Genomic DNA, 26,545 nt, shown 5'->3' with positions numbered 1-26,545 from the left:
GCCAAAAGTAGAAAGAAATAATTAAATATACTTACAGAATATCGAATATTTGGATCGATGAAGTTCCTATAATTGAGAAAACTCTTGAAGAGCATCCTGGCTTCCTTAAGTACACTATCTTCGCCATATTTTCCTAACATACACAGCAGTTTGTCCCTTAGCAAGGTAGTAATCGTTTCTGGAAATAAGGCGGAAAACCCAAATAGAATGTGAGAGTTCTTTTAACATTTTAACATAGATATGCACAAAGGTGCGAGCGAGTGTTGAACCATTACGGTAGTGTTTCGACTCACTCAAACTAGCAGCCAAATCTCTCTCAGATCACATCCTACCGACTTCAAGAAAAGAAGTAAGTTAAAAAAGAACCTTAAAAAAGAATGAATGTATTGACACAGTTGAAATGTCATTGAGAAAAAGAATTCGTCTCAATTAGAGATGTACAGGAATTAAAAACAATGCGTATAATCAGTTACGTAGGCTGGAAATAGAAATATCCTCAACGTTTAATGCGCATTTCGTTGACAAAAATATATAGAGATATGGGTCTATGGTAAGAAGTTTGCCCCCAAGCACAAGGTTTCGGGTTCAGTCCCACTGCGTGGCATCATGAGTAAGTGTCTCATAAGATAGTCGGCCAAGCTCTTGTGAGTAGATTTGGTAGACAAAAACTGAAAGCCGTCTCTGGAGATTGCTTACAATGACATTGCTTGTTTTTTTTTTCATAGATAATCTTTTTAGGCTTGCATAACACTTAGATATAGGTGTCCGGTTTTGGGAGGTCTTGTAGCATATATGTAAGTGTGTGTGTGTGTGTGTGTGTGTGTGTGTGTGTGTGTGGATAAATCATTAATCGATACACATTTTTTTTTTCTCTTTCCGTTTTTTCGTTCTCTATTTTTTTTTCTCTCACCCCATTGCTGTCGAAGTGCGTCGAAGGTTTTTCCATTCCTTCCGCGCATGAAAGGCAAAGTCGACCTCAGCGGAATTGGAACCCAGAACGTAACGACAGACGAAATGCCGCTAAACATCTCGCCCAGCATGCTAACAGTAGTGCTAGCTCGCCTCCTTAAATGTGTGAAATGCTTACAGTGCTTAAGTTTGCCATCTAAGTTCTCACTAAGCTCAATGTTGCTCAACTTCGGTGGTCGGACGAGAACTAGTGCATTGAATGTGATCTGGCAGTAAGTAAGTAAGTAAGTCACCAGCACTACCACCACCCTCACCACCACTACCACCCCCTCACCCCCACTACAAAACACACCTATAAAATTACCACCGTCTTCACCGTTACCACTCGTACCACCGCAAAAACAGTAATAACAACGACAAAAACAATACCTACTTTCACCATTTTGTCTTTCAAATCCTACTGTTTGAAAGGATTTTCGAAAGAGGCTACTGGCAAATAGCTTCCAGTCTTCGAAGAGATTCTTAGCTTGTAACAAATATCCCATACTCTCATAGTTATTGATCAAATCGTAGAGAACGTGATGGTCGTCCTCTTCGATAAAAGCTGGCAATGCACTCATGAGATCGATTAAACTTATTTTAGAGTCAAACGTCTGCAAATAAACGAAAGATAGTAGTTAAAACATTTAAGAAAACAATTTTTAACTCACCTGTATCTTGATAAAGAGCTTATGCCCGAAATATTGATATGTATATTTTCCATCTTTTACACACTGAAAACATTAACATTGTTTATTTTAACATTATTTTAGTTGGGTTACTTTATCCAATGCTAACTTACGGGGAATATTTTCAGTTGTATTTAGGCAGAATCTTTAATGTTACAAAACAAGAAAGAAAAAAAAAAGCCTTCTGGATTTATTTCCGGCTCTTTATGTTTTGATTTTGAATCACGCTATGATAGAAACATTTACATTTAATTCTTCTGTGGTAGATAAAACGATGCATCTGTTGAAAACTGGAATCTAGTTATGTTCCTTCCAAGACAGAAAGGTGGAAGCATAGCTGTGCGCCCAAGTTCGCTATTCAGTCACGCCATTTTTTAGTTATATTACTTACAGAAGCATTCCTGCTACCGATAAAGCATTAGTAGCTAGTCGCACTAGCTTGTACTAGAACAAGAGAACCTCAGTGACCAAGGTAATAATAATAATAATAATAAACCAAAAAAGGAACTAAAAATTATTGAAGACTGATCCCTGGCTTACCAGCCGTACGGGAAGTGCAAAAAATACTTTAAAAATCTTAACTGGTACGTCGCACGTACTGAGAAGAGCATTGTCGCTGTGAGTTTTCTTTCCCTGTTCCCCTTTATTTTCTGTGTTTACTTTTATTTCGCTGTCCTTCTTCCTCTTTTTTTTTCTATCACATGACTTTGTAAATGGGCAATTTGGTGTATTTATTCAAATGGCTTTCTAATATATACAGTGCGTTTCTCTGCCTGCCCTAGGTGTCAGGAAGACATTCGACAAGAAATGGAAACAGAATTGGAAGATGATAACGAAAATACTACTACTACTACTACTACTACTACTACTACTACTACTACTACTACAATAATAACATCTAACATATCAGTACAAACCAAGGAAAATAAGTCGTTTTGCAAGACGCTTCTATTATGGGCTGGTAAAGTCTTCTCACGAACTCCACGTAGTAAAGCCTCAAGCATGCTCGTGCTGTAAAGTGTACGGAAGCAGCCGAAACCAGTTGAATTTATCTGTGAAGAACATCAGTAAGAATGACAATTATAAAAGAAATAGACTATTGTTGATATTTCAAAATATCGAAGTTTAAAATCAAAACGTAGGTACTTAATTTGAGAGTAAATATGTGGTTTATAGGCGCAGGCGAGACACCTCCGAGACATTAGACTCGGCAACGACACCGGGGTCTCGCGCCATTTTTGCTCTACTTGTCATTTGTTTCAACACCTATCTGTGTTTGAATTGTCTTTGCACGTCCAGACTCCTGCCTTCGCTGTGAACAGGAAATTAGTCTTCTCTCTTCGCGCCCCATGGGCTCGAACTCTCCTCCCCATCTGACTCCCCTCCTCACTCCTCTCACACATGCACCCTTTCTTCACTCCTCCCCACCTTCTCCCTTTCTTCGTTACCCCCTCCATCCACACCCCACCCCTACACATCCCGCCCCGCCCCACCCGCTCTACAACACCCCTACCCCTATATTCACACATATGTGTGTGTGTGTATATATATATATATATACACGATGTACTTCTTTCAGTTTCCGCCTACCAAATCCACTCACAAGGCTTTGGTTGACTCGAGGCTAAAGTAGAAGACACATGTCTAAAGTATCCCACTGGTGGGACAGAACCCAGAACCGTATGGCTGGAAAACAAGCTTCTAACCACACAGCCACGCTTGCGCCTAAAAAACAGATAAAAGAGAGAAGAAAATATTTACTTACAAAAATCCATTGTTTTTCGTCAACATTTTCTATGTTGGTTTTGAAAGTTATCGATGATACTGTTTCCCGAAGAACCTCTTGCTTAGATTCCACACTTATATTTATAGGAAAACGCCAGGTTTGACCTTCTGGAAAAACAGATATTTTAGATAAATAAACAAAAAAATTATTTTGACATATTCACACGTTGAATTAGCTTTGCTTTATCTCCCCTCGTCCCCAGCCCCTCTCTCTTCCTCTCTTTCTCTGATATATCTATCATATCATATGTATCATATCTATCTATCTATCTATCTATCTATCTATCTATCTATCTATCTATACATATATATAAAACTTACTGTATAAAGGTAACGCGTGCGTTCTGTCGTGATACAAACAATATATGAGTATATGCATATATATGTACATGTATGTACATACCTTCATCTACATGTACATATAGATACATAACTGGGTACATGACGTGGCAAAAGAACATGGACAAAATGATAAACAAGGTACAACAAACAAGCAGGCCACATAGAAACATTTCCTTCATCAGCTGCCACCATTAAAACACCGGCGTTTCGAAGATATATATACACACACACACACACACACACACACACACACACACACACACACACACACACACACACACACACACACATATATATATATATATATATATATATATATATATATATATACCTTACTTATATATTGAATGTGTGCTGGAGATTGTCTTAGACCGTTTGCTCTTTGTACGTTGATTTCCGTAGTTATTACACCAGTGTATTTTGGCAATTAGAGTTTTCGCCTATTTCCAGCAGGTAGACATACTTAGTATGTTCTTTGATTAATTTTAATCTTTCAGCTATTTAATGCATTTTTGTGCCTGCAATCCCTCATATTATTGATTCTGTTATAATGATTTTTAAATTGTTGCTCTGTATAACAATAGAGTCAATGATATCATTACAAATATTTTCTTGTAATTTATTAACTCCGTATATATATATATATATATATATATATATATATATATATATATATATATATATATATATATATATATACAGTTACCATATTCGGTTAAAATGTCTTACGGTTAAGCTGGTTCTCATGCATTTCCCTGAAGAGAAGATTACATCCTTTTCAACATCACCTAATCCTATGGAAGGTATAATTTGTAATCTTTGAAACATATGTTGGAAATAAAAGAATTCATTTAACATATGCGTTTTACTCCATTTACTTTATATATATATATATATATATATATATATATATATATATATATATATATATATATATATATATCCATTTATCTATCTATATGTATGTATGAGAATAAACACACACATATGGAAATTTACGCTGTGTTTGCATTGAAGCCAACCAAGTATATAACATACCGTTTCCTAAGTATGGTTCCTGTTTTATAATCAGGTTCATATCACCATCGACAAATTCCCGCTCAACCTGTCGAAAAATGAAAAGACTTTCTAGAGTTAGCTGTGATTTTGCGGTTTTTTTTTTTACTTCTGCTCATGAGTTGAGGGATTTAAATATACATACATACACATTTGCGGTTACTCTATCCTGATTATAAATTCTTTGTTGAATAAAATTTATTGAAAAAAAGCCGCAATAATAATGCACCAACCTAATATATATGTTATGATCTCATGTTAAAACAATCATAATAATTCTTTATGAATTGCTGTCGTTCTTGTTGGTAATGGTGTTTTTGTTTAACCTTAGGTCAAGCAGCTGAACCAGATGACCTCTGATCAAAGATATTTCAGCCGTGAAGTCAAATCTTTAAGGCAAAGTGTGCCTCCGTAAGAACATTACCTAGTGTGGCATTTTTAAAGACAGCAGTGATACAGTTGCTTTTTCTAGCAAGCTGAGCGACCACGTAGACGGTTTTATATTAAGCCATGTGAAAACTGGGACTCCGTCGGTTACGACGGTGAGTGATCGAGTCGATCCAGCCAACGGAACAACCTGCTCGTGAAATTAACGTGCAAGTGGCTGAATACTCACCAGACTGGCATACCGTTAACGTAGTTCTCAGACAAAATCCAGCGTGACACAGAACGTGACAAGGCTGGTCCTGTAAACTACAGGTACAAATCATTCTCGCCAGGTACAAATCATTTTCGCCAGGTACAAATAATTTAAGTGGCCCTTTCACTTAAACATACATATGCACACTGATGCATGCACACACACACACACACACACACACACACACACACGCACATATGATTTAATATATTCAACTTAAAGGTGGTGCTCCAGTATGGCCACAGTCAAATTACTGAAACATGTAAAAGAATAAAAGAATTACCTTGACTAGAGGAAACGAAGATTGGTTTGTCCAAGATTCAAAACTTTCCTCGCAATCTGGATGAACAAATAAATTGAATGGCGGACACCACTCACCAGTTTCGAGTTGGTCCACGAATTCCTAATTGACAAAAATAGTAGAATGGACACAATAATAACAAAAACAACAATGGTAACAATAACAGCAACAATAACAATGATTTCAAATTTTGGTTCAAAGGTCAGCATATTTAAGGGAGGGGATTATAGGAGGATTGTTGCATGTCTCTTCTCGAGATGAGTATCGTTACAGATCAATTCGTGATAAGCGTAACACGGTTCACAATTGAACATACCGTGTTATTCCGGATCTGTGATAAATAAATTAGTTATAAACGAGACAAGATGGACTTCGATTATTATTTTCTTTTTACAACCATAATTGAAATTCGAGTTTAAAAACTTACCTCCAAAACGTTGCATTCTGATTCATTGTCTACACCAGCCACACGGTTCTAATATCGTCGAAGATAAATTGGTAAAAAAAAAACAAAACAAAACAAAAATAAATGAAAAATAAAATTAGAGGAAAACAGTAATTTAGGCGTAGGCGTGGCTATGTGGTAAGAAGCTGGCTTCCCAATCACAACTGGTGTTTTTGTGTTTACATCCCATGACTTAGCGGTTCGGCATAAGAGACCGGCAGAATAAGTATTTGGGTTAAAAGAAGAAAAAGAAAACAAGAAAGAGAAACAACAAGCTGGTGGTCAAATAGAGAGAAGAAAGAGGAAGAAAGAGAAGATGACGAACGAATAAAAAAAGAACGAAGACGGAAGGACAAAACAAAAAAAATAACGAAAGCAAGACAGAAAGCTGAAGAGGAAGAAAAGAAGAAGGAAAAAAAGAAAAAGAAGGAAAAGGAAAATTAAAGGAAAAGAAAAAGAGAAGGAAGAGGTGGAAGAAGAGGGAAGACGGAGAGAAGAGAAGAAAGTAGAAAAAAAGGAGGAGGAGAAGAATAAGATGAAGAAGATACGGTGATGTCATTCTTATTAAAAACAGTAGCTGGTTGTTCAAACGAGCAAAAAGAAATCTTTAAAAAAACCACCCAAAAAACTCCGGATACTGTAGTTTAAACCAGGGGCAATTTGATTTTATATATGTTTTTTAATCGAAATCTTTTAATTGACAATAAACCTATTTGTTAAATACTGTTAAATAAATAAATGTAAAAATATATGTTATTTTAAGCAAATATTTATGTATAAATTTCATAAGCGTTTATAAAGGGGTCCCTAAAGTAAAGCCTGAAATATAAAGGGGTCCGCAAGTCAAAAAGTTTGAAAACCCCTGGTTTAAACGACCTTATCTGAAAAACGACAGTTCAGCTTGTGTTTCATTAATCAGTTTTGACCAGAGACTTAACAACAAAAGCAAGAATATATAAGTATGAAGGACGTGCTCAAGTGATGGCGTATGTTCCTACAGCTTTTCCAGCCGTAGGAACATACGCCATCTTGCGGCGCGTGCACGCACACACACATACACACACAATGACATTTGAAGCTACTTACCTGCATATATGGGGAGTTATAAAGCATAGCAATCAGAGAAGCTGTTTTGTTCTGAATTATATCATCTTGTTTATTCAGTGCAGCCTGTGAATATAATTAACAGGATTTGCAATAACCCCAGTTAAGACAATCATGCTATGATTATGATATTACTTTCGACAAAGGCGGCGAGCTGGCAGAAAAGTTAGCACGCCGGGCGTACGGGCGAAATGCTTAGCGGTATTTCGTCTGCCGTTACGTTCTGAATTCAAATTCCGACGAGGTCCACTTTGCCTTTCATCCTTTCGGAGTCGATAAATTAAACACCAGTTACGCACTGTGGTCGATGTAATCGACTTAATCCCTTCGTCCTTGTTTGTCCCCTCTATGTTTAGCCCCTTGTGGGCAATAAAGAAATAAGAAACGTTAGCACGCCGGGCGAAAGGCTTAGCGGTATTTTATCTGTCTTTAATTTCTGAGTTCAAATTCCGCCGAGTTTGACTGACTTTGCCTTTCATCCTTTCGGGGTCGATAAATTAAGTAACAGTTGCGTACTGGGGTCGATCTAATCGACTGGCCCCTTCCCCCAAAATTTCTAGAGCAGAAAAGGATATTACTCTCCATAATACTTACGACGCTGATAATACGTATCGCAATTATAAGACGACCATACGTATTAAAATAGTTCGTACGATGAAGATACGTTATACAATAATGCTTACGACGATGATAGGCACTCCGTCGCTTACGACGACGAGGGTTCCAGTTGATCCGACCAACGGAACATCCTGCTCGTGAAATTAACGTGCAAGTGGCTGAGTACTCCACAGACACGTGTACTCTTAACGTAGTTCTCGGGGATATTCAGCGTGACACAGTGTGAGAAGGCTGGCCCCTTTGAAATACAGGCACAACAGAAACAGGAAGTAAGAAAGAGAGAAAATTGTGGTGAAAGAGTACAGCAGGGTTCGCCACCATCCCCTTCCGGAGCCTCGTGGAGCTTTAGGTGTTTTCGCTCAATAAACACTCACAACGCCCGGTCTGGGAATCGAAACCGCGATCCTATGACCGCGAGTCCGCTGCCCTAACCACTGGGCCATTGCGCCTCCACATGTATACATATACATACACACATACATACATGCATTAATGATCCTTTCTACAAGGCCTCAAATTTGGGGGAAGGGATTAAGTCGATTACATCGACCCCAGTGCGTAACTGATACTTCGAAAGGACGAAAGGCGAAGTCGACCTTGGTGAAATCCTTAATAATCCTAACTACTATAGGTACAAGGCCTGAAATTTGGTGGTGGGGGAGGGTTAAGTCAATGACATCAACCCCAGTACTCAACTGGTGCTTTATTTATCGACCCCGAAAGATGAAAGGCAAGTCGACTTCGGCGAAATTTGAACACAGAACGCAGCGACGGGTGAAATACTGCTAAGCATTTTGTCTAGCGTGCTAACGATTCTGCCAGCTCGCCACCTTCGCACACACACACACACACACACACACACACACACACACACACACACACACACGCACGCACGCACGCACACACACACACACACACACACACACACACACACACACACACATACCAAATAATTGGTTGCAAATTGAGTAGATGCTCACCTCTTTACTGGACAGCGAATTGAATGTTAATGCCTTTGATGTAACCTCAGCGTAAAATTGTTTCAGACATTCGAAGCCTGGACGCAGCACATCCAAAACTAAATAACTGAAAAACTTACGTATGCCATCTATGAGCCAAGCTTTTTTCTGTAAAAATAGTCAAAATCGATTATTCAATAGAATATCATTAACCCTTTGTTACCATGCCCAGTGTTTCTTTCAATTAATCTTAAACATAACAAAGAATTTAGTAAAATAACGTAGTGATATCATTAAGCTAGTGGTAGAAACGCGAAGGCGCATGGCTCAGTGGTTAGAGCGTCGAGCTTACGATCGTGAGGTTGTGAGTTCGAATCCCGGACCGGGCTGCGTGTTGTCTTCTTGAGCAAGACACTTTAATTCTCGTTGCTCCAGTTCACTCAGTTGTAGAAATGAGTTGCGACGTCACAGGTGCCAAGCTGTATCGGCCCCTTTGCCTTTCCCTTGCATAGCACTGGAGAGTGGAGGCCGGTATGCATGGGCGACTGCTGGTCTTCCATAAACAACCTTGCCCGGAGTTATGCCTGGGAGGGTAACTTTCTAGGTGCAATCCCATGGTCAGTCATGGCCGAAGGGGGTCTCAGATCGTGTTAGAAAGGAATTGTGACTAAGATTTTTGTGGAAGATTATAATTCATAACTTTTGAAAACGACATTTGTAGTACAGAGCTAGAGGCGGTTTCAGTCGGGTTGATATCAAAAGATTAACGAGAATACTATTAGGAGCATAATGAAGTTTAAAAAAAATCGTTTTAAACTTGTTCAAATTAGGTTAAAGACCCTCTTTGGTCATGAGTGATCACGGGATTGCACTTAGAAAGTTTCCCTTCGAGGCACAAATCCGAGTGAGGTTGTTTGTGAAAGACCAGCAGTTAGCCATGCATACCAGTCTTCCCTGGTGTTATTCAAGGGAAACAAAAAGGTTGATACTGGTGCAAAGCTGTACCGGCACCAGTGACGCCATTCAAAATACTAGGGACTTTTGGCAGCCTTATTAAAACATACATGACTTACCTCCGGATACATAGCAAAAATAAGTTGTTGACACATCACTGAGGAGACAGACTGGAGGACCTTCAGTTGGTTTTCGAGTGTTGAATCTTCAGAAACTAACAAAGAACTTTCACGAAAGAATGCCAAACCATATTGACTGGAATATTCTGAAATTGAATATGAGTATGTCTACATATGCAACTATACGCATGAGAAGACATGCATTAAACAAAACATACACATCTGCACCTTTAGATACATACATACATACATACATATATATGATGGCTGCCCCCTCGTTATCAAGTATGGCCATTGCACGAAGCTTAACATGTTGTTATCGTGCAATGCCTGTGCAAGAACATTTTTTTTTTAAGTGAGGAAAGGCTGTGCACTGAGCCAATCCCACTCACTAAGCAACAGTAGCCATAACCCGAAAAGAAGAACAATTCAACATCATCGGTAACCACTGAGCCACAGGTTTTATGTCGGAGTTATCCCAGTTGCCTGAGTTGCCTTTTCCTAGAAGGATGCCCTAACAAGGGCTAGGGGTCCTTCACTCCCAATGGTTTAACCGCGCGATCGGGTTTTCAGTCCGATTATTTCTGTCCCCACGCAAAAAACAGCATTAAGCTGGATAAAAAAAAAAACATACATACATACATAGATACATAGATATATGCATGCATGCATACATATCCTGTTGTTGATGTTGCAATTCCAGTGAAGGCGCTTTGAATCAAGGTTAGAAACCGGCTCTTTTTCTATTGGCAAAGAATCTTGAAATAAAACTGAATAAGGACATACATACATAAATACATACAAAACGGTAGAGGAGTAGGGGCCGAAACCGGACGTGGTTCCTCCTGATGATGTCTTGAGCTAACTGGATCCTAATCCACCAAGGGAAGGTATGCCAGAAGAAAGTAATTCAACAACGCGGGTTGATGAACCGTAAGACGTGTGGCCAAGAACCTCCTGGAAAATAACCATAGCGAGGGACATTCCACAGTTGAATTAGAACAGTCACAAACAGTGAAAGAAGACATGCACCCAACACCAGAGCTGAAGACACCTCCGAAAGAAGGGGCCCCGCCACGTCAAAACGGTAGAGGAGTAGGGGCCGAAACCGGACGTGGTTCCTCCTGATGATGTCTTCAGCTAACTGAATCCTATAAAGGAGCTGTTGTGGTAGCAGACCACGAAACATGGTTGAAATTCCTACATACGTACGAATATATACGTACAGATATATTATAGGTACATGGGCCGGCCACGTACCTACAGATTTACTCAAAAGCCTAGTATTTTTAGGTTTTTCGAAGAAAGATCAAAGGAAACTGCCGCAGATTTTCCAAACCCAATATATTAGCAGCGCAGTGTAAACCTTGAAAAACATTATAAAGATTCCCCATCTGAGATTCTTCAGATGAACAAATGCACACACTTGAGTGTCAACTGTCGAAGCAGCAACAGGGAACAGAGTGCTGGAAGCCATCAGCTGATAACCAGGCAGCCAATGATTTTTAGCTAACTTAACAGCCTGTTGGAAGCCATCAGCTGATAACCAGTCAGCAAAGATGTTTAGCCTACTTAACAGCCTGCTTGCCACGTATAAAATATCTGCCTACCATCTACGCCTACAGCCTTTAAAACATTTTAAAGACCCCTACCGTGTGTTTTACGTGTATTACTCTTTTACTCTTTTATTTGTTTCAGTCTTTTGACTGTGGCCATGCTGGAGCACCGCCTTTAGTCGAGCAAATCGACCCCAGGACTTATTCTTTAGAAGCCTAGTACTTATTCAATCGTACTCTTTTGCCGAACCGCTAAGTTACGGGGACATAAACACACCAGCATCGGTTGTCAAGCGATGTTGGGGGGACAAACACAGATACATAAACACATACACACATACATATATATACATACATATATATAAAAACATATATACGACGGGCTTCTTTCAGTTTCTGTCTACCAAATCCACTCACAAGGCTTTGGTCGGCCCGAGGCTATAGTAGAAGACACTTGCCCAAGGTGCCACGCAGTGGGACTGAACCCTGGACCATGTGGTTGGTAAGCAAGCTACTTACCACACAGCCACTCCTACATTCAAATTTTATTTCAAACTGGTCTGTCGAGTACGCAGAGAAGGCAGTAACCTTGAGTGCGTGCATACAAGCCTGAAGGAAAGGCAAGTCCCGCTTGTATTACCTTTCTTTAGCAGTCTACTTGAACTAAATAATTCTTTCTACTATAGAGAGAAGACCCGAAAATTTTGTTGCACGGGTATAGCCGATTACATTCGCCCGAGTGCTCAATTGGTGCTTATTTTATTAGCCCTGAAAGCATAGAAGGCAAAGTTAACATCGGCGAAATTTCAGCTCAGAATATAAAAAAGCCGGGGTCGAATACCGCAAGGGATTTTAACCAGCGGGCTAACGATTCTGTCAGCTCGCCTACTAAGGGAAGCCAACTAGCTCCTCCCACTACTACGCAAGTTTTGTGTGTTCCTTACGAAGTATCTCTCTTGCTATCCTCCGCGGCAACGCCTTTTCCATTTTGTCTGCTGGTGCCATGAGTTATGCTGAACTATGTTAGAAGAAAGTGGCCCTTAACTCTGTCAGTCTAGAATTGTTCCCCACCACTGAAAATAGTCCCTGAATAATATTTGTCTACATATATACACAAACTAGCAAGGGGCAGGTAGATGCTTTATACGAAGCAAGCAGGCTCTTAAGTGGGCTAAAACTCGTTGCCTGATTGGTTATCAGCTGACAGCTTCCTGCTGTCTATTCCCTGTTGCCCCTTCACCAGTCGACAGCCTTTATATATATATATATTAGGCCATGTGCTAATTGAAAAATTTACTGGAAGCGTGCTTAATGGAAGCGTGTAATTTACAACTTTTAACGGGCTTATAGTTTCGCTTGCAGTCATGCTTCTCATTTCAGCACATGTATAGTGTCCCCTACTCTTTTCTTTCTCCCCCCCCCCCCCAATTAGCTCAGTATTAAAGCTGCGGATTCATATACACACTTGCTAATGTATGCGCAAGCGTGGTTGTATGGTAAGAAGCTTGCTTCCCAGCCACATGCGTGACACCTTGGGCAAGTCTTTTCTACTATTGCCTCGGGTCAATCAAAGTCTTGTGAGTGGAATTGGTAGAATGAAACTGAAAGAAGCCCGTAATATATATATATATATATATATATATATATATATATATATATATAAGCAATGTTAATTCTCTAAATGAAGTATTAACAGTAACTGCACGATAAAGTGTAGTATATTGCCACTTAAGTGTGGCTGACCCCTAGGGGTGGATGTTACTGTTGCTTTTAGCCCCAGGAGGAGGGGGCTAAAAGCAACAGTAACATCCACCCCTAGGGGTCAGCCACACTTAAGTGGCAATATACTACACTTTATATATATATATATATATATATATATATATATATAACCAATCAGGCAACGAGTTTTAGCCCACTTAAGAGCCTGCTTGCTTCGTATAAAGCATCTACCTGCCCCTTGCTAGTTTGTATATATATGTATATCTTTTTATTATATTTATCTTATGATATTTACTTTTTTTATATTATACTCATTTATTGTGCTTTTAATTATTAATTTTTCTATATGTGATAGTGGATTTTCATCGATGAGTTCTTGAAAATTGGTTATTTTCCCTAAAACTATATATTTTATATATATATATATATATATATATATATATATATATATATATATATATATATATGTTATATATAAATATGTATATATTGTTAGAATCATGGGTATCTACAAGATACCATCATGCTAGAGATAGCAGCCAAAACTTGACTCTAAAACCACATCAAATACTCATACAGCACCAGCAGACAAAGTGACAAAATAAACTAGCAAAATATTATTGGATAATTCCAGATCTTGAGCAAGACACTTCATTTCACGTTGCTTCAGTTCGCTCAGCTGGCAAAAATGAGTAATCTTGAAACAGACCGATGTCTTGACCAGAAGAGGATTGCATACTCCCGTCAAACCAACCCTATCACTTCAGAATGAACTTTACTACTTATATGGCACGGCTTTAAGAGAATGCTTTCAAATAATCTTTTATCGTATGTTATTTATTCTGATCCTGCTTCTAATGTTTTTTTTTTCGCTTTCCCTACTTACATGCGTGTGTACTGACAAGATGTACTGACAATGGCTAATTCCCTGGTGCTGTATGAATATTTGATGTGGTTTTAGAGTTAAGTTTTGACTGCTATCTATTTGACTGCTAGCATGATAGTATCATTTAGATACTCTTAATTATAAATGTGTAAAGAAAATTCAAGAGGATCAGTGAATTATGATTTTGTTCAACATATTCCCCTCTCAGATTCACACACTTAATGCAGTGGTTTTTCACTTTCTCTAATCCTTGTAAAAGCACTCGGAAGGTTGGGCCTTCAACCAGACCTTTTGCGATATCCTTAAAGCCAGAAACTTTTCAGCGCTCCCTCGTAGAAATGACCAGTGGCATGTACTTTTATAGCACAGACAAATACCGGTCCAATATCTTACAAGAATTCTTGATTGATTTAAATTACTTCCGTCTCTACAGCGCACATAATTTGCATAACATAATTAGCAAACGGCAATTATGAACAGTATCACTTGAGAACAAGAGATAATCTCATAATATATGAATTTCTTCTAAATTGAGATGCCACAATAGAATAGGAGAAACTTAATGACTGGAAATAATTATAGAATTGTAGACAAGTGTTCATTAGCACGACAAACGACCGGTTTAATCTCCAGTAGACAAAAGATTTAGACTTATACAAAACATAGTAGAAAAGAATAATGCCTTAGCTAATTTGCATAATATAAACTAAAATGAACTAAGAAAAAAAAAAATTCTAAGTGGACAGTAGCTATTTCAATACCATAGCCAGATACAAGTATATTAAATAACTTGCAACAAAAATTTTTGATTCATTAAAATTATTTCCGTCTCCAGAATATGTATTATTAAATTATCAAGCAGTAATTATGACCAGCACAACTTGAGGAAGTGGAGCTAATATCTAGATTAAATAATTGATACAAATTGACTTGCGACTGCAATAAAGCACTTGTCAAAAGCATTATCCAAGTACAGAGACGTCCGTATACAAATATACTTACAACTGATTTGAATGACGCTGCTAGCTTGTAGATGATCATACGTAGATATACACATCACTACACAGAAAAACACGCATGCGCGCGCGACGAAGGCTCACGCTTACAAAAAAAAAACAAAAAAAATTGGAACTTATGATATCAGTTCGCGTCTTCCCTCTTGAATACAGACGTAGGGTGTGCAGTTTCATTGTAAAAATAAGAATGTGTCCAGGCGTCCACCGCGTCACGGAAATCTAGCGTTCATGAAACTTTGCCGTAATGTGAAATTTCGTGTTAGAAAGAAGTCACACTTGCCAAAGGTGCCTCACAGTGGGACTGAACCCGGAACCATGTGGCTGGGAAGCAAGCTTCTTTCCAACCACATGGTTCCAGGTTCAGTCCCACTGCGTGGCACCTTAGGCAAGTGTCTTCTACTATAGCCTCGGGCCGAACAAAGCCTTGTGAGTGGATTTGGTAGACGGAAACTGAAAGAAGCCTGTCATATATGTATGCATATATATATATATATATATATATATATATATATATATATATAGGGGAAGAATTCACAAAAAACAAAAGACGAAGACAGGTGGTGTAAACAACAAACAGAAGTATTAGTTTAAAGCTCGGGAAATGAAGAAGTCTTTAACGTTTCGAGCCTACGCTCTTCCACAGAAAGAAACACAGAAATAAAAAGGGAGAGAAAATAAAGAAGGTTTAGTGGCTAGCGATCTATCACGTGTGTGTGTTTGTTCTCCCAACATCGCTTGACAACTGATGCTGATGTGTTTACGTCCCTGTAACTGAGTGGCTCGGCAAAAGGTACCGATAAAAAAGTACTAAGCTTACAAAGAATAAGTCATGGTCTATTTGCTCGAGTAAAGAATATATATATATATATATATACGACGTGATTCTTTAGATTTTCGTCTAGTAAAATCCAGTAACAAGGCTTTACTGAGGCTAGGGCTATAGTCGAAAGCACCTAAGATACCACGTGATTGGAAGGGAAGCAAGCCCTTTAATGAAACAGCCACGCCTGCATTTATCGTAAATATGTAAAATATATGAATGAATTCAAACCTTTGCAATAATCTGGTAAAGCCACCAAATCGATTTTTTCCAGATTAGGAATTTTCTCAGCGAAATATTTCTGCATCTTGTTTCTGAAATCAACAGCCAGCTATAAGAAAGAAAGCGTTTAAATAAAACTCATTAGTTCAAATAGATAAAACTGGTTTCAATGAATCATTTCAAGGAAGGGCATAGTAAACTATTTCTTCTTAGCTGTCTACTGGTTCCAGTCACTGGATTGCAGCCATGCTGGGGAACCGCTTTGAAGGGCGCTTGGGCTTCGAACAAATCGACACCATGACATCTTTTAAAGTCTCGTACTTATTCCATTTGTCTCTTCTTTACCGACGCACAAAGTTACGTGGACATAAATAAACCGATACCGGTTGTCTAGCAGTGGATAGACAGACGCAAGGACATATATAAATAGCTATATCTATTTTTATATACGCATACGTACACGCATGTAGTTTAATGCACACACTCATCTGCTCACGTATACGTACCTACACTTTTCCACATCTATGTACACAACATTGAGTGTTTCTTTAAGAAAAATTAAACTTTAAAAAAAATTATAAATCCCAGATTCATAATCTCCGTATTTATCTACATGGATGAAAAAAAAAAAATAATAATAACAGTATACCAATTCAGATACAAGATGCCTGTCTGTCTGTCCGTAAACATGCATGTATTCATAAATATATATGACAGTCTTCCACACAAATTCACAATTCATTCACAATGCATTGGTCAGCTCGGGGCTATAGTAGAAGATGCTTGCTCAAGGTGCTGCGCAGTGGTTCTGAAACCGAAACCACGTGGTTGCTAAGCGAACTCCTCAACCACAGAGTCATACCTGCGCCATGTTGTCGGTATATATTTCATAGAGCCTGAGTCACATATTCTTCATAGAGCTCGGCTTAACTGAAAATGCAGTTATTTTGTTTCACACTAACGATTTTCCCAATGCATCGCAATCTATCACAAACGTCTGTTGAAGAGAGGGCTCTTCTCGATTACATCCACGACATTACTTGGCTGTTATATATTTCATCGAACTCAGAAAGATTTGAAGGGATTTGAAGTCAGAACGTAAACAGCCTGAAAATGTATCGCAAGGGATACAGTTTAAGGTATTTCCTACGTTGAAGCGAAGCGCGGGTTCTGTAAGAGAGAGAGAGAGAGAGAGAGAGAGAGAGAAAGGGAGAGAGAGAGAGAGAGAGAGAGAGAGAGAGAGAGAGAGAGAGAGAGAGAGAGAGAGAGAGAGAGAGGTAGCAGTTCAGTACTTGGTTGATGTCTAATTCTATCGATTTTAGAACAATGAATGGTTATATTGATCATAGCTAGATTTGAACTCCGAATTCAAATAATCGGAAAAAATAATACAAAACACTTGAGCGGCTTTCCACAAATATTTTCAATCTACGTTCGCCTAATGCTAGAGAATTTTGTTCGACGCACCACCATTTCTGCCAGTTTAGAGTTTTTATCGTGTATCTTGTATTTAAAAGAAATTTATGCGTCGTTGAGAAAACACTCACCTTCAGTGCGCAATCACCCAAATGGATATTTTCTGAACACGAGTGGATTTTGATTAAGGGTTTAACATCATTGCATCCCTCTTCTTTTAGGGTTTTGAAAGGTCCAAGAACCATACGCAATTCTTCAGGCTTTGAAAATATGGCTGTTTTAAAACTGACATCTCCATCATCAGACACTCGAGACTGTAATATAAAATATACTATAAAAAATAGGGGCAGAAATCTGGTTTAAGCACCCCCTATATCTATTTCCCACCAACTTTTTTGTTTTTTTGAATTTTCAGAAAATTTTGGCAAATTTTTTTTCTACACGGGAATTCATACGATTATGATAAAAAGACAAAAAACATTTTGGTGCGATTTAAGGGCTGTTTGGCTGTCATTTTTAGAACATCCACGACCATCTAATACCTTCATCGTTTGTTCGTCGCTCTGATGTTTTCCAATATTTTTCTCCTTATAAACACATTTAATGGTCCATTTCTCGGATTTAAGCCCAAAATTCTGACTGTCCGTATTTTAAACTCTGATTTGCGTAAATCTTGTGTATGTCTTTAATGCTTCACTCGTTTCAGTTGTTTGACCGCGGCCATGCTGGAGCATCGCCTTGAAGAACTTTTAGTCGAACGAATCGACCCCACTACATACTTTTTAACACCGGTACTTATTCTATCGGTCTCTTTCACCGATCTGCTATATTATGGAGATCTAAACACACTAGTACAAGGTGTCAAGCGATGGTGAGCAAATACACACACACATATGCATAGTGTACCTACATACAACGAGCGAGAACAACATGCCAAGGAGAACTCAATATATCTAATAAGGTACTTTTTTTTACACCGAGACCCTGAAGTGACACAGCTTGCACCGATTTATGCAACACAACTTGGTGCACAATATCCTACCCTTAAGGGACAGCTGCAGGATGGGTCGAAACGCTCGTCGTGCAGAATAAAGATTCTTACTAAATCCATCTTCCATTTCGTTCATCAATTATATACTCTCTCTCTCTCTCTCTCTCTCTCTCTCTCACACACACACACACGACTAGCTTCTTTCAGTTTCAGTTTATCATCCATTCATAAGTCTTTGGTAGGCTCGAGGCTATAGTTCAAGACATTTTCCCAAGATGCCATGCAGAGGGCCTGAACCCTGTGGTTGGGAAGCAAAGTTCTTATCACCAGCCACGCTTGCACACACACACACACACACACACACACACACACACATACATGTCACTATTTTTGCCTGCCTCTTTCTGCTTACGCGGTTTGAATTGATAGATGGTTTATAATACAAGATATACGTCCAAGATGGCATTCATCGGTCGGAATCGAAACAGCGACCTCGTGGCTGCGAAGCGTACTTCTAAACCAATCACCTATCAGTTTGAAAATCTTTTCTTATTTTTTATGAAAGACATGCATGCAATTCAGACATTCTGCAGCTCTGAGGTAACTTGATCGCCTGTGAGGTTTGAAAATGAAACGTTCAAAACTCACTCAAACCACATCCCGCCGCTCTCAAAGAAGCCATACATTTTAGATAAAGTGGGCCGCTTAGAACAACGCTTTCAAAAAGAAAAAGACGTGGAGAAAGTTCTGTTAGATCAGGAAAGAACTGGCAATAAAGTAGTCCAAAAGCAAAAGCAATGACGTATATGTTACTAAAATATCTGAGTTTATTTTTATAAAAGAAATTCTAACGACAGTTAAGTTGAGAGAACATACCATGTTAGACAGAGCGGTATAACCACTTGGTGCATTCATAGTTACGTTGCAGTAGACTGGGCCGACTGATCTCAACGTTGGAAAAACTTGGTAGTAGCCTTCATTCTGAAGATAGATATTTGAAAAATGTAAATAAATATAAAATAAATATAAATGACCGCGAGTCCGCTGCCCTAACCACTGGGCCGCGAGTCCGCTGTCCTAACGATGGGCCATTGCGCCGCCACTAACAGTCATAACATTACAAAGATCTTAATTGAAATAGGTTAATTGTCTCAAGTGAGGTTACATGTTTCAATGAACGAACGCAAGAAGAGAACAGAACAGGACTTGAACCTCTGACTATCCAGATTATAGTTGAACACTCTTTGTCCTTGACTTCCTCATAATCAACATGGCTGCTATTTTGACTGGTAGGCCCTTTCAAACGTGTTGCTGCTACTTTGACTGCTAGGTAATAAATGCCAAATCTTTCACAGCAGGATTTGAAATTAGAATGTAGGGGACCTTAGCTATATATCGTAGAGAATTTCGTTCGATGCACTAACAATCTTGTTAAAACACTGTCTTTTTGTTTGTTAATATTATGACCGATAATGGTACAGCTCAGACAGAGACTCTAAATATATAAAAAACACAGCAAAAACGAAACAAGTAGACAGAACTTTCTATTTCTCTTATCAGTTAGTAAATACATACATACATATGTATATATATACAAATATAATTGTATGTATGTACATATATATATATACATAATTGTATGTATATGAAATTTCAGGTATATATGTGTCTATATATATATATATATATATATATATACATATGAGTATATGTAAGTATATATATATATGTATGTAAATTGTGTGTGTGTAGGTGTAATTTCCAATTGATTCTAAATTTAAATATATACAAAATAGATTCTATTTAGTGTCAAAATGAATTTTTCGCAATTAAATTAACTTTAAATATATTGAGATTGACAAATGAAATAGAAAGATAAAAATAATGACCGGACATATAAAATTATAAAATGAAAGAAAAATAAAAAAAGAATAGATAAAAATAAAATAGAATACAAACAATTACAGGCCAAAAAATAATGGTAAGAGAGAGAAAATAAAATTCACCTTCAGATCAGCTGCAATTACTTTACTGTGACTGCTGTCGTTCTCAAATCTACCAAAGAATATTCCGCCATTGAAATAATTTACTCGTCCACCGTATGCCAGCCTCAACTGACCATCGCCAACCTAAAAAAGAAAAAAGTCGATACGATTCATTGATTTCTTCATCATGGAATCGGTGTTTTGGTAAAGGTGGGAAAGGTGAGCGAAAACGTAATAAATTGTTCAGCGAATTAACTAGATTTAACTGAAATAAATTGTTATTGACTGCTGATGGTAGGTACACAAATCACACAAACGCACGCACACACACACACATACACACACACACACATTTATATATACAGAAAAATCAATGGTAATTATTTTGCCACAAAAGCTAGAATAAAATATTTACGTTTTAAGCAAATTTAAAATCGATTGTAATCTTGACTTGTTTTCTCAAATTTCTTCAACTTAATTTTGTTCCCATCGATTGTATTAGCAATAAATTTTTAATATCGAATATAAAAGCTGAAACTAATCCCTTTCACTCTCTCTTTCTTACACACAGAGTTTAAAGTATACATGTATATGTATGTGTGTTCATGTATATATATATATATATATATATATATATATATATATATATATATATATATATTTTTTTTTTTTCAACGATAACAGCTTACACACCCAAACTGTAACTAATGTCACTACACAATTACAAAACAGGAAAGAGATTGAATTTATTCAACTTGACAATACCCTATACAGAATATATAGTAAGAGCGGTGGGGGTAAGGAAGGTACGAGAAACAGCCGATTAATGTACTATGAAACAAACCTGATAAGCAGGAGATAGTAAACAGTAGCACTACTGAACTGAAGTTGTAATTCAAAGTAATAAAACGACACGCAAAAAATAGCACAATTGACTCATAGAACATAGTTCAAATAACGTATTTAAACAGTGTTGACATAAAGCATAGCTTAAAATTTAAAAAAAAAACACGCAAAAGCGTGTATATGTATATATGTATATATATATCATAAATATAAGGGATTAGCAATTGAGTTGCTTCTCCAACATACTGAAAATTCAGAAACAGCAGTCAAAGAACTACTGATTCTAAACTACAAATTTTTCTCTAAAATGGATGGCGATATTTATGGCACACATAGAACAAAAAACCGGAGGGAAAAGCACAAACAAAACAAGCCTTTAGTTAATTGGGTACGAATCGTTTCATGAAACGATTCGTACCCAATTAACTAAAGGCTTGTTTTGTTTGTGCTTTTCCCTCCGGTTTTTTGTTCTATGTGTGCCATAAATATCGCCATCCATTTTAGAGAAAAATTTGTAGTTTAGAATCAGTAGTTCTTTGACTGCTGTTTCTGAATTTTCAGTATGTTGGAGAAGCAACTCAATTGCTAATCCCTTATATTTATGATGATAAATGGTCTTACCGATAAAGGTTTATTTCATACTGAACTACTTGGCAAAGTTGTTAATTGTTAATTTTATTATTAATTGACGATTCCCTGCCCTCATTTCTTGTATGTATATATATATATATATATATATATATATATATATATATATATATATATATATATTATAAGATTTTTAACTTTTAAATTTTCATATTCAAAAGAGACAGAGACTTCAAATTCGATATATCGATTTATTCACCACTCTATGTTAACATTTCTGTGCCAAACTTATCCAGTGACTGGTCCATTGGATTTAGACATTTGGCACTTCTTCAGGAGTGGTTACCATTCGAACAAAACACGAAAAAACACATATATAACTATCATTAGATCCTTAGAAAATATAAGAAAATATAAGAAAATAAGTAAACACGTGGAAAAAAAAAATGTGAAGACGGTTGGTGCAAGATATGGAACAAGAAAAGAAAACGAAATCAGGAAAAAGATCGTGCCTTCCCTGATTGCAGAAAGCTCATTAAATCTGAAGGTGAAGATAGACAGCACGCTAACGTATATATGACCAAATGGACTGCACAGTGAAGTGGGAAAATATGTTACTTACATTGAGTTCGTACGGGAATTTCAACGAGGCGGTTTCGGTTCCTTCGTTGATGATGACTTCGGCTTTTTGTTGTAACATATCTACGCCAAAAAGTCAATAATGTTGTTTATATAAGTGCAAAAAAAAAAAAAAAATTCAAAACAATAACGATATATATATATATATATATATATATATATATATATATATATCTTCGATAAGGTACGTATTTTCGTGCCAATGGAATATTGAGTAATCGTAGCTTCGGGTCAGTCCTACAATAGGGTGGCTGGGGTTATTTTTTCGTTGGAGAATGCTCCTTGTACTCTGAGTCGCTTAAAAACGCATCAGAACTCGGATAAATTTCGGCTTCACGAACCTCAACTCTCTCTCTCTCTCTCTCATATATATATATATATATATATATATATATATATATATATATATATATATATATATATATATATTGGCTCACGCTGTTCATAATTCCACTTCTCTTTTAAAGCAATTTTGCTAGGAGCATTTAAATATGAATAAACAGCATTCTTTGTTATTGGAATTTATTCCAATGTCCACCAGACCCGTGTCGGGAGCCGTGAAAAAGCTTTCTTTCTCACTAATTCACACACTCACACACAAAATCAAGCGGCGTTTGCTTTGGGTGATACTACGCTTTTGTTAGTGATTAATTCAACGATTTACTTACCAACGCCTGTGAAGTGAGCATCTTTGAAGAACAGATCTTTTGCCTTCAGTTCAATAAGCTGCGTCGGCTGCTCAACCTGACAGAGAGTAAGAGTAGAAGAGATAAATCGAACCGTTAAGTTTCGGATACGTAAACACACCAGCACCGTTTGTCAATCGGTGATGGGGGGACAAACACAGACTCAAAGACAAGCACAAAATACATATGTACGATTGGCTTCTTTGAGTTTCTGTTTCCGAAATCCACTTACAAAGGCTTTGGTTGGCTCGACGTTATTGTCCAAGGTGCTACGCAATGGGACCGAACGCGAAACCACTTGGTTGGGAAGCAAGCTACTTATCATACAGTCAAACCTACGCTTGTAGAAACAATTGAACTGATTTATCAAAGTCTTAACATAGGCTGCCACCGAACTGCAAAGCGTAACTTGCATAATTTCCCCTTTGACGGGTCACCACTAATTAAGCAATCAAAAGCACACAAGAAATGTTTTCACATTCTTATTATACAAGGACTATTAAATCGTTAGCGTGTTGGACAAAGCGCTTAGCGGCAGTTCTTCACTTTTTACGTTCGGGGTTGAAATTCCACCAAGATCGGGATTGCTTTAAATATAAATTTATTTTCTAAGAGCTGACCTGGAGTCTAAACGACAACAGCAAGAAGAATGACAATCTTAACCCTTTACCTGTCCTGTGTCCCACATATTATACACAGGACATGTTTCCTTGGCATCCATGTACCATATTGTTGTTGGCACTCCGTCGCTTACGACGACGAGGGTTCCATTTGATCCGATCAACGGAACAACCTGCTTGTGAAATTAACGTGCAAGTGGCCGAGCACTCCAAAGAAACGTGTACCCTTAACGTAGTTCTCGGAGATATTCAGCGTGACACATTGTGACAAGGCTGACCCTTTGAATTACAGGCACAACAGAAACAGGTAGTAAGAGTGAGAGAAAGTTGTGGTGGAAGAGTACAGCAGGGTTCGCCACCATCCCCTGCCGGAGCCTCGTGGAGCTTTAGGTGTTTTCACTCAATAAGTACTCACAACGCCCGGTCTGGGAATCGAAACCGCGATCCTATGACCGCGAGTCCGCTGCCCTAACCACTGGGCCATTGCGCCTCCACTCATGTATCATATACGATATATATATAATACACATTCCTATTCTATTTCAACCAATAGAGTAATTTAGGATTTAGGAAAAGCAAGGCTTTATTTTACTCAGAACGTTTGATTAAATGTAATACAATAGACATATTTCCTAGACGTCCAGACATCATAAATGTTAAACATTCTCAATTGTTTTCAACAACCAGATTAACTTTATGAAAGGAAAGCTTTAGATAACTAAGAACATATGATCATATATGCTAAACAGGACGTATTTCTCTGGTGTCCACGCAACATATAGTGGTTTCAAATTTTAACATAGAGCGAGTAATTTCGGGGGAGAGGTTAAGTCGGTTACATCAACCCTGGTATTCAACTGGTACTATTTTATCGACCTTGGTGGTATTTGAACTCAGAACGCAAACTCGGAAGAAATGCTGGTAAACTTTTTTCTCGGCGCGGTAACGATTCTGCCAGCTCGCAGTCTTATCCATGCGTCATATATGATACGAAATCTCAAGATGTTTTTTTTCCAGCTGCCAGAGTAATTCTGGACGTTCGAAAAGAAAAAAGCTTTATATCAACCAGAACATGAAATAATATCTAACTAAAATTCTGAAAACAGACATGGGCGTTTGGTAAAAGAACTTGTGAAAATGCTTTGGACAGGAAAAGAGTTGAATACTTTTAGAAATAAAAAGAAAAATTCGCAACAGGCGTAGGAGTAGCTGTGTGGTAAGTAGCTTGCTTGCCAAGCACATGGTTCTGGGTTCAGTCCCACTGCGTGGCACCTTGGGCAAGTGTCTTCTTCTATAGCCTCGGGCCGACCAAAGCCTTGTGAGTGGATTTGGTAGACGGAAACTGAAAGAAGCCCGTCATATATATATATATATATATATATATATATATATATATATATATATATATATATATATATGTGTGTGTGTGTGTGTGTCTGTGTGTCTGTGTCTGTGTCTGTGTTTGTCCTCCCAAAATCGCTTGACAACCGATGCTGGTGTGTTTACGTCTTCGTAACTTAGCGGTTCGGCAAAAAGAGACCGATAGAATAAGTACTAGGCTTACAAAGAGTAACAAAACAGTAGTTTTATTTACCTTGATTTCTATGTCTGCCTTCCCTTCAAAGGAATTGGTGTTCAAATCCCAGTTGAAATTCAATTCGTATTTCACAGGAACCACTATATTTGACTTAGCCATGCTTTGTATTTAACAACGGTAAGATAAAATAAGTGACTGGTGAAGAATTCCACAAAGCGATTAAGTCTTTATAAAAGAATGTTACTGGGTGGTGACGGGGTTTATTAGGGCAACAACGTTAATGTAGGAGTAAAACTATATTGTCTTGTGTTTTCTCTTGTGAAAGTGGGTCTCTTTCTCAAGGACATCATTCTTTCAAACTGAAAAGAAAAAAAAATGGAGGAATTAGGACATAATCTCATGTTGATGTTATAAATGTGTGTAATGTGTCACGAAAGGAGAAAAAAAAACATATATACATTTGTAATTTACTAACTTGGCGTTTATATACACATACATATAGACATACAAATAGACACACAGATATATGCGCTTATCTATATTCCATTAAACTTACCTAGAATTTAGAATTATACCAATATATGTCATAGTTTTGAATACTATGAAAGGCATAGATACATGCATGTATTATATATGTGTGTGTGTTTGCTTCTCAGCATATAAATATAAATATAAATATAAATATATATATATATATCTACAATAATGTCTATACACACATATATAAGTATATATTATATATATGTTACACAAACACTCAAACACATATATACTTGTATGTATGTATACATGCATACACATATACATAAATACACACACACGCGCACACACACACACACACACACATATATATATATATATATATATATATATAGTGTGTGTGTGTGTGTGTGTGTGTGTGTGTGTGTGTGTGTGAGTGTGTGTGAGAGAGAGAGAGAGAGAGATAGATAGAGAGAGGGAGCGAGAGAGAAAGGGAGAGGAGAACATAGCAAAGTCAAATAAAGTAGGGTTTAATTCTCTTTCATAATTTACAAAATATATGCTATTCTTTCATC

At 37.5% G+C, this 26,545-nt stretch overlaps 1 protein-coding gene across 2 annotated transcripts in view; it reads right to left on the bottom strand.

Moving 5' to 3' along the window:
- LOC106877238 (puromycin-sensitive aminopeptidase) overlaps positions 1-25,709 on the bottom strand; it is a 32,904-nt gene extending 7,195 nt beyond the window's left edge. The window contains exons 1-17 of one of the 2 annotated variants that reach the window (XM_089340508.1): positions 25,548-25,709; positions 23,316-23,391; positions 22,631-22,710; positions 20,596-20,718; positions 19,466-19,570; positions 17,730-17,912; positions 16,192-16,291; positions 9,961-10,106; positions 8,909-9,055; positions 7,293-7,376; positions 6,189-6,236; positions 5,744-5,863; positions 4,803-4,869; positions 3,403-3,530; positions 2,555-2,689; positions 1,343-1,562; positions 36-178 (exon numbers count right to left, since the gene is read on the bottom strand). In XM_089340508.1, the coding sequence (XP_089196634.1) occupies positions 36-178; positions 1,343-1,562; positions 2,555-2,689; positions 3,403-3,530; positions 4,803-4,869; positions 5,744-5,863; positions 6,189-6,236; positions 7,293-7,376; positions 8,909-9,055; positions 9,961-10,106; positions 16,192-16,291; positions 17,730-17,912; positions 19,466-19,570; positions 20,596-20,718; positions 22,631-22,710; positions 23,316-23,391; positions 25,548-25,649 (2,007 nt within the window). In that variant the 5' untranslated portion in view covers positions 25,650-25,709. The remainder of the gene's footprint in view (positions 1-35; positions 179-1,342; positions 1,563-2,554; positions 2,690-3,402; positions 3,531-4,802; positions 4,870-5,743; positions 5,864-6,188; positions 6,237-7,292; positions 7,377-8,908; positions 9,056-9,960; positions 10,107-16,191; positions 16,292-17,729; positions 17,913-19,465; positions 19,571-20,595; positions 20,719-22,630; positions 22,711-23,315; positions 23,392-25,547) is intronic. The other variant, XM_089340509.1, reaches the window with a different exon arrangement.
- Between the last annotated feature and the right edge of the window lie 836 nt (positions 25,710-26,545).

This window comes from Octopus bimaculoides, chromosome 23 (assembly GCF_046866305.1).
Source record: "Octopus bimaculoides isolate indiv1 chromosome 23, ASM4686630v1, whole genome shotgun sequence".
NCBI classification, from domain to species: Eukaryota; Metazoa; Mollusca; class Cephalopoda; order Octopoda; family Octopodidae; genus Octopus; species Octopus bimaculoides.
The sequence above is the reverse complement of the archived record's forward strand: the minus strand, read 5'-3'. Positions and strand labels throughout refer to the sequence as shown.